The sequence below is a fragment of the Lepidochelys kempii genome, chromosome 2 (genome assembly GCF_965140285.1).
Source record: "Lepidochelys kempii isolate rLepKem1 chromosome 2, rLepKem1.hap1, whole genome shotgun sequence".
NCBI lineage: Eukaryota > Metazoa > Chordata > Testudines > Cheloniidae > Lepidochelys > Lepidochelys kempii.
Genome location: NC_136381.1, coordinates 83,672,119 through 83,686,165, shown reverse-complemented (window position 1 = coordinate 83,686,165; position 14,047 = coordinate 83,672,119). Strand labels below are relative to the sequence as shown.

The following is a 14,047-nucleotide window of genomic DNA, read 5'->3' as shown; positions in this document are numbered from 1 at the left end:
AGTGCCAAGCAGTTTGGGGCACTGCTAAACAAATAACTGGGCAGTAAATGGAATTAACAATAATGAAAAACAGTACTTCCTCAAAGGAAATAACATCCAAAAAGCCAGTGGTATCCATCAGTCAGAATTCCTTTTGCTTTGAACACAGTTGTCATGAAAATCACGGCTGCAAACCACATGACCCCCCACGCTGGACTGTTTAATTTGAATAGTGTGCTTCTAACACTTTGTAGAGACCAAGTATTATCAACAAGGGGAAAAAGTAAATGAGAACATTAAAAATAATAGACCCTATTTAAGCAAAGTAATTAATAATAAGCAGGAGAGTAATTTCATTGAAATCAATGGTCTTAGATGCTTTGCTGGATCAGGGCTTAAAAAATGAACATATATGGCTATTAACTGTGCTGAATACAGTACAAAAGCAGGGAGGAAGAGAGAGTCTGTTTTCCTATCTATGAGCCTGTTACAAAGCCCATTGAAGTAAACAGAAAGATTCCCTTTGATTGTAATGGGGATTGGATCAGACTGTAAGTTATATAAAACTTCTGTCAGAATCAGTGAGAGTATGATGACAGTGTCGGTGAGTTGGAGTAAATAGACCCATATATTTATGACAACAAACAAAGCTACTCACAAAAGACTAGTAATAGCTTCTTCATGAAATTTAAATCTGCAAACACTTGAGTAGATAAACATATCCATAGGGCATATCCTTTCATCTTTATAGTCCCATTAAAGTTAATGGGGAAAACATTTTGCCTCTGATCCACCTTATCTTTCTGTAGTGAATACTGAAGTAATCTGGTGCTTCTTCCCTTAAGGCACGTCTACATTACAAACTTCTGCTGACACAAGTTACATCGTCATGAAGCTGGTACAGTTAGTATATTGCTTGTGCACATGCATCCCTGGCTCCTTGCACCAGCACTGCACATATTCACCAAGAATGCTTGTTTACCAGGAGTAAATGTCCCTGGGTGCAACTTGCCACCATCCCTCACATTGTCTTTTGGGAAGTTTTGGCAGTGCATGGTGAGGCAGAAATGAGTTGTGCGGGGGTGACTGGGACCGTGGGATCAAGTTCCCAGCATGAAGCTTTCTCCAGCCCACAATGCCATCTCTAGCTCATAATTTTATGCCTATTTCAAAAATCCCACAAACCTGTGCGGGACTTGTTGCTGTCTGCCATCTCTGACAGAAGTACAGAGCCTGCACAGCTCTTCACTATCATCACGAGCATTGCAAGCACTGGACTCACTATCTTCCAGTATTTGCAGAGCCGCAAGAAGAGCCGCGGGGAACATGACAACTTCCTGGTGGTCAGGTTGCTGTGGGACATAGCAAGAACTAATTCAAGATTGTTGGTGGTGTTCGTGGAGCTGCTGCAAACAGTGGAGCGCTGCTTCTGGGACTGAGAAAAGAGCACTGATGGGTGGGATGACAATTCAGGACTGGGATGATGAGCAGCGGCTGAAGAACTTTTGGATGTGCAAGGCCATGTTCCTGGATTTGCATGCTGAGCTCGCCCCAGCCCTCCAGGGCAAGGACACTAGAGTGAGAGCTGCACTGACAGTGAAGAAGCAAGTAGTGATCGCACTGTGAAAACTTGCTGCCTTGGATTGCTACTGGTCAATGGTAAATCATTTTGGAGTTTGAAAATCCACAGTGGGGGCCATTGTCATGCAAGTGTACAGTGCCATTAGTCATCTCCTGCTACACAGAACTGTCATGCTAGGCAATGGACAGGAAATAATGGATGGATTTTCAGCAATGGTATTCCCAAACTGTGGTGAGTGATAGATGGCACATGTATTCCTATTTTGGCACTGCACTACCTTGCCACAGACTACATCAACTGAAAGGACTACTTTTCTATGGCTATGCAAGTTCTGGTGCATCCCTGGGAATGCTTCACTGACATCAATGTGTGGTGGTCGGGGAACTTGCATGATGTATGTATCTTTAAGAAAGCAGCGACTTTCTTTCCTGACTGGCAGATTAACCTTGGTGATGTTGAAATGCAAGTAGTGATCCTGGGGGGACCCAGCCTAACTTTTGTTTCCCTGGCTCATGAAGACGTACACTGGCCATCTCGACAGCACCAAGGAAAGATTCAACTTCTGGCTCAGCAGATGCAGAATGACAGTTGAATGTGCTTTTGGTAGATTGAAGGGGCGCTGGCATTGTTTATTCACAGGATTGGATTTCAGTGAGAAAAATATCCCAATGATTATAGCCACCTGCTTTTCCCTGCAAAATATCTGTGAAGCAAAGGGTGGGAAATTTGCTACCCAGATGGAGGACAAAGCTAAAACGACTGTCTGATGTGTTTGAACAGTCAGACACAAGGGCTATCAAAAGAGTTTAATGTGGAGCTATCCGGTGCAGGGAGGCTTTGAAAGAGCACTTGAATAGCGAGCCACAGTAATGCACTGTGGTGTGCTGTGCTCTACCTGGCCCTGCAGTCTGGGGGCTGCTAGGAATTCCATGGTGCTTGGTGCACATCTATGAATGTGACACTGACAACGCACCTACTCATTTTGTGGGGCTTGCTGTACATTTATGATTATTGCACGGTTTGTCACTGATCTTATGAGCTGTGTCAAAGCATACAATCACGAGAAGGTGGGTGCTGTCAGCATCACCGGCCATTCTGCAGCATTTGCTGGGAACTAATGAACATGAGTTATTTTCTGAACAAGTAACAAAAACACTTCCAAAAAATTCTGTGCACGTTAAAAGCAAATACATTAAAACCGTAATAAATTTATGGAACAGAGCTTAATAAAAGGGAAGGAACATTCATGTCCATTTTAGCAATATAGACATCAACCGTGCCTGTCACAGGTCAGTGCATCTGAAGCTGTGGTTGTCCTTAATGGCCCCCAGTGGGGAGTGGTAGGCATAAGCATGGGGCCCTTGATTCCCACCCCTCAACATTCCATGTGGCATAGAGAGGTGCTAAACTGCAGTTCTCCATGGACTGCAAAGGGAGGCAAACCCAGGATTGTTGAACCTTTAGATCCACAAGAGCGTGCTGCATCTGTGTTTGTTGCCAGAGAAGCCCCATTACGTCCTGGTGCAGCTCCCTCTCTGACTTCTGGGCCGTCATCTCCTGTCATCCCGAATCTTCTTCTTACTCCTACTTATCTGGCTCGGGTATTCCACGGGTGTGCAGGGGCCACAATGGCAGCAGCCTCAAGGCTGCAATGGCAGCAGCTACAGACTAAACAGAGGTACCATTGTCAGTATACTCACAATGGAAAGCAAAGTTAAAATTCAGAACTCCCTCCCCTTGCTCCCCGAAAGTTTTAAGCAATACATGCTTACTGACACTTTTGCTTCAGAGAGCTTGTGCACAATACCATTCTTAGCTCCAGCCATGGTGTGTACGGCCTGCCAAGGGTGAGGGAAATGAAGAAGGGATTTCTCAGTTGCATGAAACTATGAGTGATGGGCAATGGCACTGAAAATTGGCACCATTTTCCACAGGCACTGGTGATTTCAGCAGATATCTCACTCCTGAGGGTAACAAAAGCACAGAGAGCACAGCTGCTGCTGGCATCCTGAAATCACCCAGGCCCATATGCTGCTAGCCTGTGTACTGCAATGGTTCCTACCAAAGCTATTGCCAACTGACATGGGAAAGTGTCCTATAGGGGAGGAAGAAATATGGCTGCCATCCATAAAAGCCTTCGGCAAAGGATTGCAGAGCACCTCCCTGAAAGCTTTATTGAGATTACTCAGGAGGATTCAAGGGACATCCCTTTGTACATAAGCAAACTGCACTGCATGCCCCTGCCTAACTGTACAGGGAAATGAAAAACAGATCACTCTACCTCTCTTCGTTGTAACAATACCTCTTCTAGTATGAGTAAATTAATGAAAAGTCAGTAGCTGTGTCCTGCTACATTGGGAGCACCATCCCTGTAATAGGGAAATAAATTGACTCACATACCCAAGTTTCCTTCCCCTGCATCAGACTCACCTATGCTCAACTGGCAGGCCTGACTGGACAGCAATGGAGTCTCAAATAGGTCTTGGCTTGTGGCATAGCTGGATCCTTCTGCCCCCCCCCCAACACCGTATGGTTGCATATGCCCCAGTCCCCTCCTTTCCTCTTCTACCTCATCCTCCCTGTGACTAGGGCTTCTCAGAGGTAACCACAATGATGAATGGGGTGGCGGTGGGGTCTTCACCAAGTATGGCATGCAGCTCTTTGTAAAAGCAGCAGGTCTGCGGCTTAGCACCGGATCGACTGTGGGCTTCCCAGGCCTTCTGCTATGCCTGCCACAGTTCCTTTGCTTTCACACAGCACTGCTGCGGGTCCTTGTCATATCCCTTCTCCTGCATCCCTGTGAAATCTGCTCACAGATGTCTACGTTTCTTTGGCAGGTCCGTAGTTGTGCCTGCACAGCCTTTTCTCCCCACAGATCCTAGAGATCCAATATCTCCTGTCTACTCCAAGCCGGAGAGTGTGTGGAAAGTGGACAGCTGGGCAGTTGCACATAACAATGGAGAGCTGCTAGGTGTGCTTGCCAAGCTGGATAATCAGGAAAAGGCATTTCAAAAATTCACAGGGCTTCAAAGTGGGGGTCGGCTTTACATGCTCTCTGTGACCCCTGGGCAGTGGAGTTCACAACTGTGACCAGAGTGGTCAGTGTCAGGCATTGTGGGACAGCTGCTGGAGGATTCTTAGGGTTGACATAGGTAACACAGTGTCTAAACTTGCACTGCATTAACCCCATACACCAACCATGGCTCAATGCCACTTGGGGAGGTGGTGTTACTATGTCAGCATCATGGAGAGCTTACATCAGTGGGAGACAAATTTAAGTGTAGACACATGCACAACTAGGTCAATGCAAGGCGGCTCATGTTTACCTAACTTCATAGGGTAGCCCAGGCCTCATTCTCTCTTACTTCCATTGTAGTACTTTCAGTGGTGCAATAATGTTGCAATATTCTTAAAATGAATCAGTTACACTCACACTTCCCCCCCTTGGCTCATGAACGTCTTCAAGACTAAACAGAAAGATTATCAGTAGCTAGATGCCCAAAAATTCAGAAACTGTGCTTTTAAACATGCTATATTGCCTACATGGAAGTAGGGTAGTTGTCTTCCTTCCTACTTCAGCAAATTGCGTGTTCATTACCCAGAACAAAATTCAGATCAGCATGACTCTGTGACAGGGTTACATACATGTCAGCAAGATTTTAAATGAGGAAAAGGGGGGAAAGAACCATGAAAAGAGCCAGATCCTTAGCTGGTAGAAATGTGAGGATCCCATCCACAGTGTTAACATTTTTCAGCAGTATAATAAGCTAGTGTGCTACATGCTTCCTTATCACAGCCCATTGTCAGCATTAGACCCTACATATAAATTACTTTGAGAGCAATTAATAGTGCAGATTTTCTCAGTGTATCACAGTTGCAGAAACACCTGTTTTTAATACTGCTGAGCTGATCCAGGTTTAAATATCAATCCAGTTTGCAAAATATAACTTCTTTATGAGTTAATATTTAAGCTGTACAAAAGAGATCAAATGTTAAACACATGATCAGGAAATGAATAAACCATATCCTACTTAGTTGTTTCTACCTAAAAATAATTCTCATTATAGTTTCAGTTGGGGACAGTTTTCTTTATTTCCTAGGTAGAGTTGCAGCATGCCATTAAATAGTTGTCACCATACTTCATCCTTGAGGCGCCTGCATGCCAGCAGGTGACAGCAGCACTGTGAAACTTCACTTATCTGATCTAGATTATCTAGAAACCTATGCTTGAGTGTGTCTGAACTAGTTTCAGGTCCCCATTCCATGTGGGTAACTGAGGTTTATCATATCCACTTTATAAAGTGCTGTCAGAGTCTACGGGAAGACAAGCACTTTATACATGTACGCCATTATCATGATTAGGTAGGAGTTTATGTAGCATTTCTGCTATTTCCTAACTGTTTAAATAATTAAATGGAGGATGGTTAGATGCTGAAAAATGTTGAGGAATGAGGAATAAACCAGTTTGTTACAGCAGCTATATACAACAGTTCAGTCTACTTGCTTTTTGTTGGCATGATCATCTTTAGGTATAGTCTGAGGCAATGATATTTACATACAACTGTTTTGTGTCTTTTTGAGCACAAAACCTATTTGTCTCCTGCTCTTCTCATAGTGAGTACATAAATTCTTATGACTTTATAAGACGTAAAGGCTTAGATAGACCAACATCTTCTCTTCCTTTGCCAGCCAGAAAACCTACAACACATTAAAAAGAACAAGGGCCAACTTTTTTCAGTTTGGGTGACTAAAGTTAGGCACCTGAATCCATATCTAAATGCATGAATGACTGTCCTGATTTTCAGAAGTATTGAGCACCCACGTCTCCTATTGACTTCCCTACTATCCAGGTCTCCTTGGCTCTCAACTGGTTACCCTTGATACTGATGCAAACAAATGATGGGCGCAACTTACCTAAATGACTTCCCTAATGTTGCTAGGGGAGTTGATCACACAGTAGAATATAGAACCCAGGGGTCCTGCCTCAGCCTCCTGCTCCAGCCACTAGAGAATGTTACATAAGTGGCACTTTGATCTACCTTATAAGCTGAACTGTGTCAGACAGAAAACAGTGAACATGTACATATGAACATATAAATATTGAAGTTTATCAGCTATCAGGGGCATGAGTCTATAAGAGATGTGGGATGATTTTAAAAGGCTAATGTTCTTACCTATGGAGAAGAGGAAAATCGACTTCACTTGGTGAAGGGGAGAGAGGTTTGTTTGTGTTTGGTTTTTGTTTGGTTGGTTTTCAGGGTTTTCCCCTCCAGTGGTTACATTGGCCTTAAAAAACCCTTAATATGCAAGCTTTAAAATCGGTTTTCATGTGGGTCTGGTGGGAAATAAGCGAGTGTGTTTGGAGACCATTAGAAGTGATGCTTGTTTGGCTTTAATAAAATATAAGTTACCATTGGCAAGTTATCCGGGGAGAGAATTCTAGAGAAGAAGGCTTACTTTTGGTACATAAAATATGTCTTAACATCTTTCAAAATGCAGGAAATTGCCCTGATTATTTCAAACTGTTATAAGGGAGTACCCCCAGAACCCTCCCTTTAACTCTGTTCCACCTTCCTTGCTTCCCCACCCATTAAAAAATATGATTGCATTTCTCGCTTTACTGGAAAAACAGACACACTGGAGACCATTCAGTAAAAAAATATATATATGACAGGACTGGAAGTTCAGACTTGCAAAAAGAAATTAAAAAAGTTAAATATGTATAGTTTGTCTGTGAGGGAATGCATTAACAAGGTGTAGGGTAATGGCCAAATAGAAAGAGGAATTATATAAAGTACTGCAAGAACCAAAGGGATTAAAGAGAAAAATTAGCTGATCAGAGAAAACATCTTGACACAGAGATTTATTAAGATGTGGAATAATCTTCCCAGGGAATTCTTGTAATTCCTATTCCTTGGGACACTTAAAATTAGACTTGACAAAACCCTGGAAAATGTTTTGTAGGGAATAATCCAGTATTGGCAGAGAGATGGACAACTATGAATCTGTGACTACGGAAACAGAATTAGTCAGATGCTAATAACTTCCACATGTGGACTACATGAGGCTGCTTTACTAACATAGTCCATTATAAACCATCCCAGAAAAACAAGGCACCCAGAAAGGATGCTTAAGGCGCTGACAAGGAGAAGGGAGATCTGGGTCCTGTACATAGCAAAGCCTCATCCTTCCAGTGAGATTTTGGGCAAATCACTTATGACCTCATTTTCAGAGGTCCTGAGCCCCCACATCTCCCACTGAAGACAATTATCTCAGGAAGGCGTCTTGCTTATTCAAGTCTGGACAGGAGGCCTTTTGATTGACAGTGGCTAGCGACTGGTTAAATCACCCTGGAGTTATGTCTCTGTGAAGGTTAGTAAATACTACTGTCCCCATTTCCAGATGAGGAAACTAAAGCACACAGAGAGATGTGGCATGATTTTTCAGGTGGTGACATCTGCAGCAAAACTAACTCTAATTAAAAGGGGAGCCCAAGGAAGATGGAAAACATCTGTCGAAAACAGCACAGGAACTCAATGCCTCATCCACCTTTTTAGTGTCAGGACCATAACTCCAGGGTGATCTAGCCCCCTGCTAGCCACTGTTCTGCATTATCAAATACAAGACCTCCTGTCCTGACTTGCATAAGTCAGATGCCTCCCTGGATTTAATTGTCTCATTAACTAGTACTGCCTAAAGGGGCATGAGTTGTGGAGAGGGGATCCCAGAAAATCTGTTCAAGGCCCAGGAAGTTAGAAGGCAAAGAAAATGTCTTTGACAGTAAATTCAGTTTGTTTGATACAAAGATTTGAAAATCACTGAAGCTTCAGTCTGCATTTGTGAAGCCCAGAATAACATTCAGAATTTAGATTTCCTTTCAAATTCTTCAAGGTCAAGCAAAGTTTAAGAAATGTTTATTATACAGCATTCCAACTTATACTTTCCTATCACTTTCTTTCCTCTATCCTTTCATTGTGTTGTCTTTATCCCATTCTTTATTAGATAACAGTATCTAATCTTTTACCAAGAAATGCACAAACCAATTCATTGGATCTTGACTCTCTTCCTGACATTGCATTGTCATTGACTGGATATATTTGTTGATTTTTGGGAAACTAGATAAATGTCGCTTATTCTGAACTTTATTCTTAAAGTGTTTGCTTGGAACCTTTGAACCAGTCATTTCTTTTACTGCACCTAAAGGAAAATGTGTTTTCAAACTACATAAACATCAGTGGAGAGCTTTACACTTTTGTTTAAACAGAAGTAAACTTGAAGATCTTGTCAAAACAAGTAGGTTAAGCTTGACTAATCAGCCTGAACTACTTCTAATAATAGTGAAGGCAGCATCATTATTGCATTAGTCTTTAGCTGAAATATTTGGAGTAAATACTGTATCTTTCCATACAGAAAAAGATTAATCCAGATGAACATTTCTAAAATGCAAATACAGTATCTGCAATTTTTTATATTTCTTATGTTAAAGGGGTGTCTGTATGTGTTACTACTTTATTGTGGCTGGCTGAACAAAGCAGAACATGGTTGATCACTTCTGATACACAGCCATTGGGCTTGCTTTGAAAGGTAACTTTGGGATTACCGTCAAGTAGAAACAATTGAACACCACCAGATGGAGACATTTTCAAAAAGTTTCCATGTTCTGCTTTGTACAGGAAAATTGTCTTTTTGTTCCACAATAATTAAATTGAAGCGAGCCATAGTTCTTTTGGAGGTAATATAAATGTGTTTCCATTTCATATAAGGGGCATAGATGTAATCTGATGAAGTCGAGATAATAATGGAAATACATGCTCTGGCTTTCAATCAATCTTTTGAAGGAACAAAATAAAACTTGTGGGCATTTTAAAAATCACATCTGTACATACCTTAATCACCGCATTCATTTGTAGTTTTCACTGTTCACCATTTCCTTTATTAGTAACATGAGTTCCTTAATCTAATAATGCATGACACAATAGAGCTTAGTAAAGAATAAAGTCACTGTTCATACCTCCTGATATCCATTTGTACTTAGCTTTCTTTGGGAGACAGATTCTGCTGCAACTCTAACCCTTCAGAATGTTTATGGCCCCAACAGAGAGCTAAACCTTATTTTTAGTTACAATGTGTGCATAGTTCCTGTAATTATCTGCAGCGGGATTAGTAGCAAAGATCACAACTCAGAGATACATTTCTGTTATCAGAGCTCCAACATAAACAGATCAGTTGCACTTGAATACTGTCAACCAGAGGTGGGACCTTCTGCCATCCGCAGAGGGTGAGGAACCCCTGTGGGCCAGCCTGTATTCCACCTTGGTTCCAAGGCCCGCCGGGGATATCAGCTGGCAGCTCTTTCATGGAGCTGTGAGCACAGGCATGCACTTGGTGTGGTTCACCCCTATTCCCAACAATTGCCTTTTTTGTGTCATGAAGGAGGCTCTGGTGCACATTTATCTTGAGTGCACCAGGTTACAGCCCCTTTTCTGGCTCCTCCAGAATCTTCTCCTAAGGTCCTGGCTGCACCGTTTCCCGCACCTCTTGTTTTATGCACACCCTGTCCATGGCCCCACGAAGTCTCAGTGCAGCCAGAAGTAGGGCCAACTCTCTGTATGAGTGACAAACTGGAAGTGATAACAAAGCACTTACCCTTGTTGAACCATCATGTGCTTCTGTATGCTCCCTGCTCCTCAACATGACATTACCCAGTGCAGGCTGTTGTTCTGAACTGTTTTCAGAACATACACAGACACCAAGGGAGCAGATTCAGGAGCTTTTGATCACAGAAGAAAAATATACATTCACATGAAATCCAGAAAGTAATTGCATGATAGCTGAAGAAATTCTAAACTAGTACCCCGCAGCAGATACGACATCAGAAATTATTAATTATTTTAATAACAGTGTGCGTGTTCAAGGCCCAGGTCCAGATTCCTTCTCATAGAACAGAGGTAGTTTTGAAGTGAAAGAAAAGAACCCTTTTTTTTTGAAGGACCTTTTTTGTTTACAGGGCCAGCGCAATCCAGAGTTCTCAGTGCCTCTGAGATGCTTATTCAAAACAATCACAATGAAAACACAAATAAGAGGCTTCAAAAGTATTATCGCCCATTTTCGACCCAAACAACTGGTCACATTTTGGGGCCTGTGGAGGTTCCAGCTGGAAATAGAAATTGATGGAATCTGATATTTTCTTTGATGGAATCTTGCTTATTTACAAGGAACGTATAAAGTCCTGCTTCTCTGAACGTAAGAGGAACCAAGAACAAAAGGAGCAGTTTCTTAGCTTTCAGCCCAAAACCTCCTTAGCCCTCAGACCCAAAAACTCTCTCTAGCTTTTTCTAGGGTCACACTGCACTCACAGGCTACTGCTTGGCTTTCTAGCTATCTAGCTTTCTGGCCTCTGCCTCCCTCTCTGTTCTTGTCTTTTCTCAGTTCCTGTGTGTTTGCTCACACATCCACCTGATTACAACATCCAGTGGAACCCCCACATCTATATGGTGCTAGTTTCTGGGAAGACTCTATTAGACCTTGTGTTAAATGTGGTCCCTTAACTCTCTTACGACTATCTTACATGACAAGTGCATTCACATCACTTTGAACGAGGCTTTAACTCAACTCATAATAAGATTTCTCCCAGCTCATAACAGTGTATACACAAAAATGTGAAGGGTTAGCTTAGTCACATCCCCCTCCCCCGCTCTAGGAACTGAAGGGTAAGCTCCCCTCTATAGACTGCTCTGTTTATATGCTGCTTCATTAAAAAGCATGTGGATGTGTCTGCCCTCCACTCCCTTGAGCTAAGCAAGATAGTTCACTAAGACCTGGTCTACACTGAAAAGTTATATCAGCACAGCCACATCAGCCAGGAGTGTGAAAAAAACACACCCCTGACCAGAGGTGCTGGAACAATTGGTATAGTGGGGGTGCTGAGAGCCATTGAACCAAACTGTAAACTCTGTATATTATGGAAACCGCTTCAAGGTAGGGGTGCTGCAGCACCCCCTGCACCCTAGTTCCAGCACCTGTGCCCCTGACCCACATAGGTACGCCAACATAACCCCCCAGTGTCGATGCAGCTATGTCAGTGGAAGAGGTCTTCTGTAGACATAGCTGATGTTATTTGGGTAGGTGGTTTTCCTACACCAAAAGAAAAATCTCTTCTGTTGGTGTAGGCTGCATCTATAGTACGGGGCTACATGCCAGCATAGCTTTGCCAACAAAGCTATGAGAGTATTGTAGTGTAGATATACCCTAAGTCTTAGCTTCCTTCTTCCTCAGCAGACACTGATTCCTTTTACTAAAAGAATCTGATGTGAATACTGTGACCATGAACCTCTCTTCCAAAGAGGAAAAAGCTCCTTTACTTCCTATCCAAAGACATGAGGGCCCAGTTTCGGATTGGCATTTTGAACCTCCTATGGATTCATTGACCGGGTGTTCTGCTTCTTTACACATCATCTGTGACCAAATTAGCAGTTTCATTATCAGATTCTTGGCAGATCTCAAGTGCTTATAATCACCTCTATCATAGCAGGAAACAGTTCAGAGAGTAAGCATCCATAATCTTAAAACTACTTATTTTAACAGTGTTCAATATCAAGATGAAATTTATATCAACATTCTTCAGTCGAATTTATGCTTAGGGAAGCAGCACTATACTTAAAACAATTTTTTTCCATAAAACGTTACCCGGGTTTTGTTTCTAATGTTTGCTTACTTTTAAACAGCATCTGCTGTTAAGCTTAGGGCTTAATCTTCTTCCAAAAATAGAGAAAGGGATTTTACAGACCACTGAAGAAACTATAAAATTAAATGTTGCCAACAATATCCAGCACTTATGCATATCATATGTACCGCCCCATGTCGTCTTCGGTGTGGACTTTTGCCAGAAATATCAAGTGTATGTCTTTAGCACATAATCTGTCAATTTATCACTCAACAGCTGAGTCCTCTAGGGTCTTGGTCTTCCATTTATTCATTTTTTTTTCGATTAGTCAAGAAATTGATGTTAAAATGAAAGGTCTAAATTTACAAAGAGTCTCTATTTTGTGGGTCTATGAAAGCCACATGGCAGATGAAAATCTGGGTAGTTAAGCAATCAGTTATTTGCAAATGCAGATTTGCAAGCTATAGTTGAAGCCTGGGCCCTTTAAACATTATCCCCAAAAGTTGTCTTTATAAATCACTTTCAGTTTCACTGGTGGAGAATTGTCAGGGTTATTCACTCATCAGTGAGTCTGTGGTGAAATCTCACAAGCTAAAGGAAGCAAGACTGAGCCTGTTTAGTACTTGCATAGCATGGGAGACTTCCATGGAAAAATCCCAGTGTTGTGGGAAATGGTTTTGGTTAATTAGTAGGTAACACCCTTTTCTGAGTGCAAATTAAGTCAAAGACTCTGCATGATACTAAAGGGCACCAAGCTGCCAGAGGCAGCATCTTTAGGACAAGGTATAATAATGCATTCCCAATAATTCAGAAGCATGTTATTTTCACAAGAGTATGGGTGTTTGTTCTAGTGTCCTGGACAAATTCCATTAAATGGGTAAACAAATTGCACCTGCCTAAGTAGTCATTTATTTAATTGGACAAGGTATTTTTCTCCACTTCCTGTTCCTATATTTTTGTGTCATAATGCTAGCACCATGGTAGTGACTGCATTTTGGTGGTGAATGAAGAGATGTAATTCCTTTATGGTATTTAGTTTGTAATTCTATAAAGCATTTTGGGGCTTCTGATGAACTAAATCATGAAGTCCTTACTCAGTTTTTATTCTACCCTTATGCAAGCAGAGCTCCCGTTGAAGTAAAAACTGAGCGAAAACCAAAACAACGTAGTCCATGAATAATAATTAATTAAGATATCCTTAAAGGTAGAAAGCCGCTTTCTCTTTGACAATGTAGCCAAGTTTAACTTTTTATTTTCCACCAGGTCAGTCAGGACAGAGGTATTTACATCATCTGATACCCCCAGAATGAGGATACTTCTGTCCCTTGTCACATTTTCCAATGCCCCTAATTTATAGTCTGTTGTGACTACCCGTTTAACTGTTGTCTTCATCATACTCTCCTAAATGTGCCTCCATAGCATCCATTTTGTCCTCCAAGTAATACATTTTCATAGAATCATAGGACTGGAAGGGACCTTGAGAAGCACTCAAGGCAGGACTAAGTATTTTGTCCATATATGTTTTAAAACTCTTCTCCAAAGAGTAAAACCTGCTTTGCCTTCTATAGCCGTTAGTCTTCTTAAACTACAGTGAACTCAGGAGGAGGCCACTTGCTTTCATGTTGTTTGCAGGGGACACCAGGCCTAAATTCTCTGGCAGTATAGAGGCAAGTATCTGCCGGGAGAAAAGTCATGCTTTTCAAACTCTAGTCTATGTTTTGATAAGGTAAGAAAACAGTATTATCCTCCTGTTGCCTGGGAATCCACAACTGGGAGGTGTCTGTTGAAACCATGTAGAGCCACTTGCATTCAGCCCCCCCCAC

At 41.9% G+C, this 14,047-nt stretch overlaps 1 protein-coding gene across 1 annotated transcript in view; it reads right to left on the bottom strand.

Annotated features, from left to right (window-relative positions):
* CLUL1 (clusterin like 1) overlaps positions 1-2,094 on the bottom strand; it is a 33,467-nt gene extending 31,373 nt beyond the window's left edge. Inside the window, exons 1-2 of the mRNA XM_073329621.1 lie at positions 2,086-2,094; positions 1,165-1,331 (exon numbers count right to left, since the gene is read on the bottom strand). Of these exons, the coding sequence (XP_073185722.1) occupies positions 1,165-1,331; positions 2,086-2,094 (176 nt within the window). The remainder of the gene's footprint in view (positions 1-1,164; positions 1,332-2,085) is intronic.
* Positions 2,095-14,047: the final 11,953 nt, after the last annotated feature.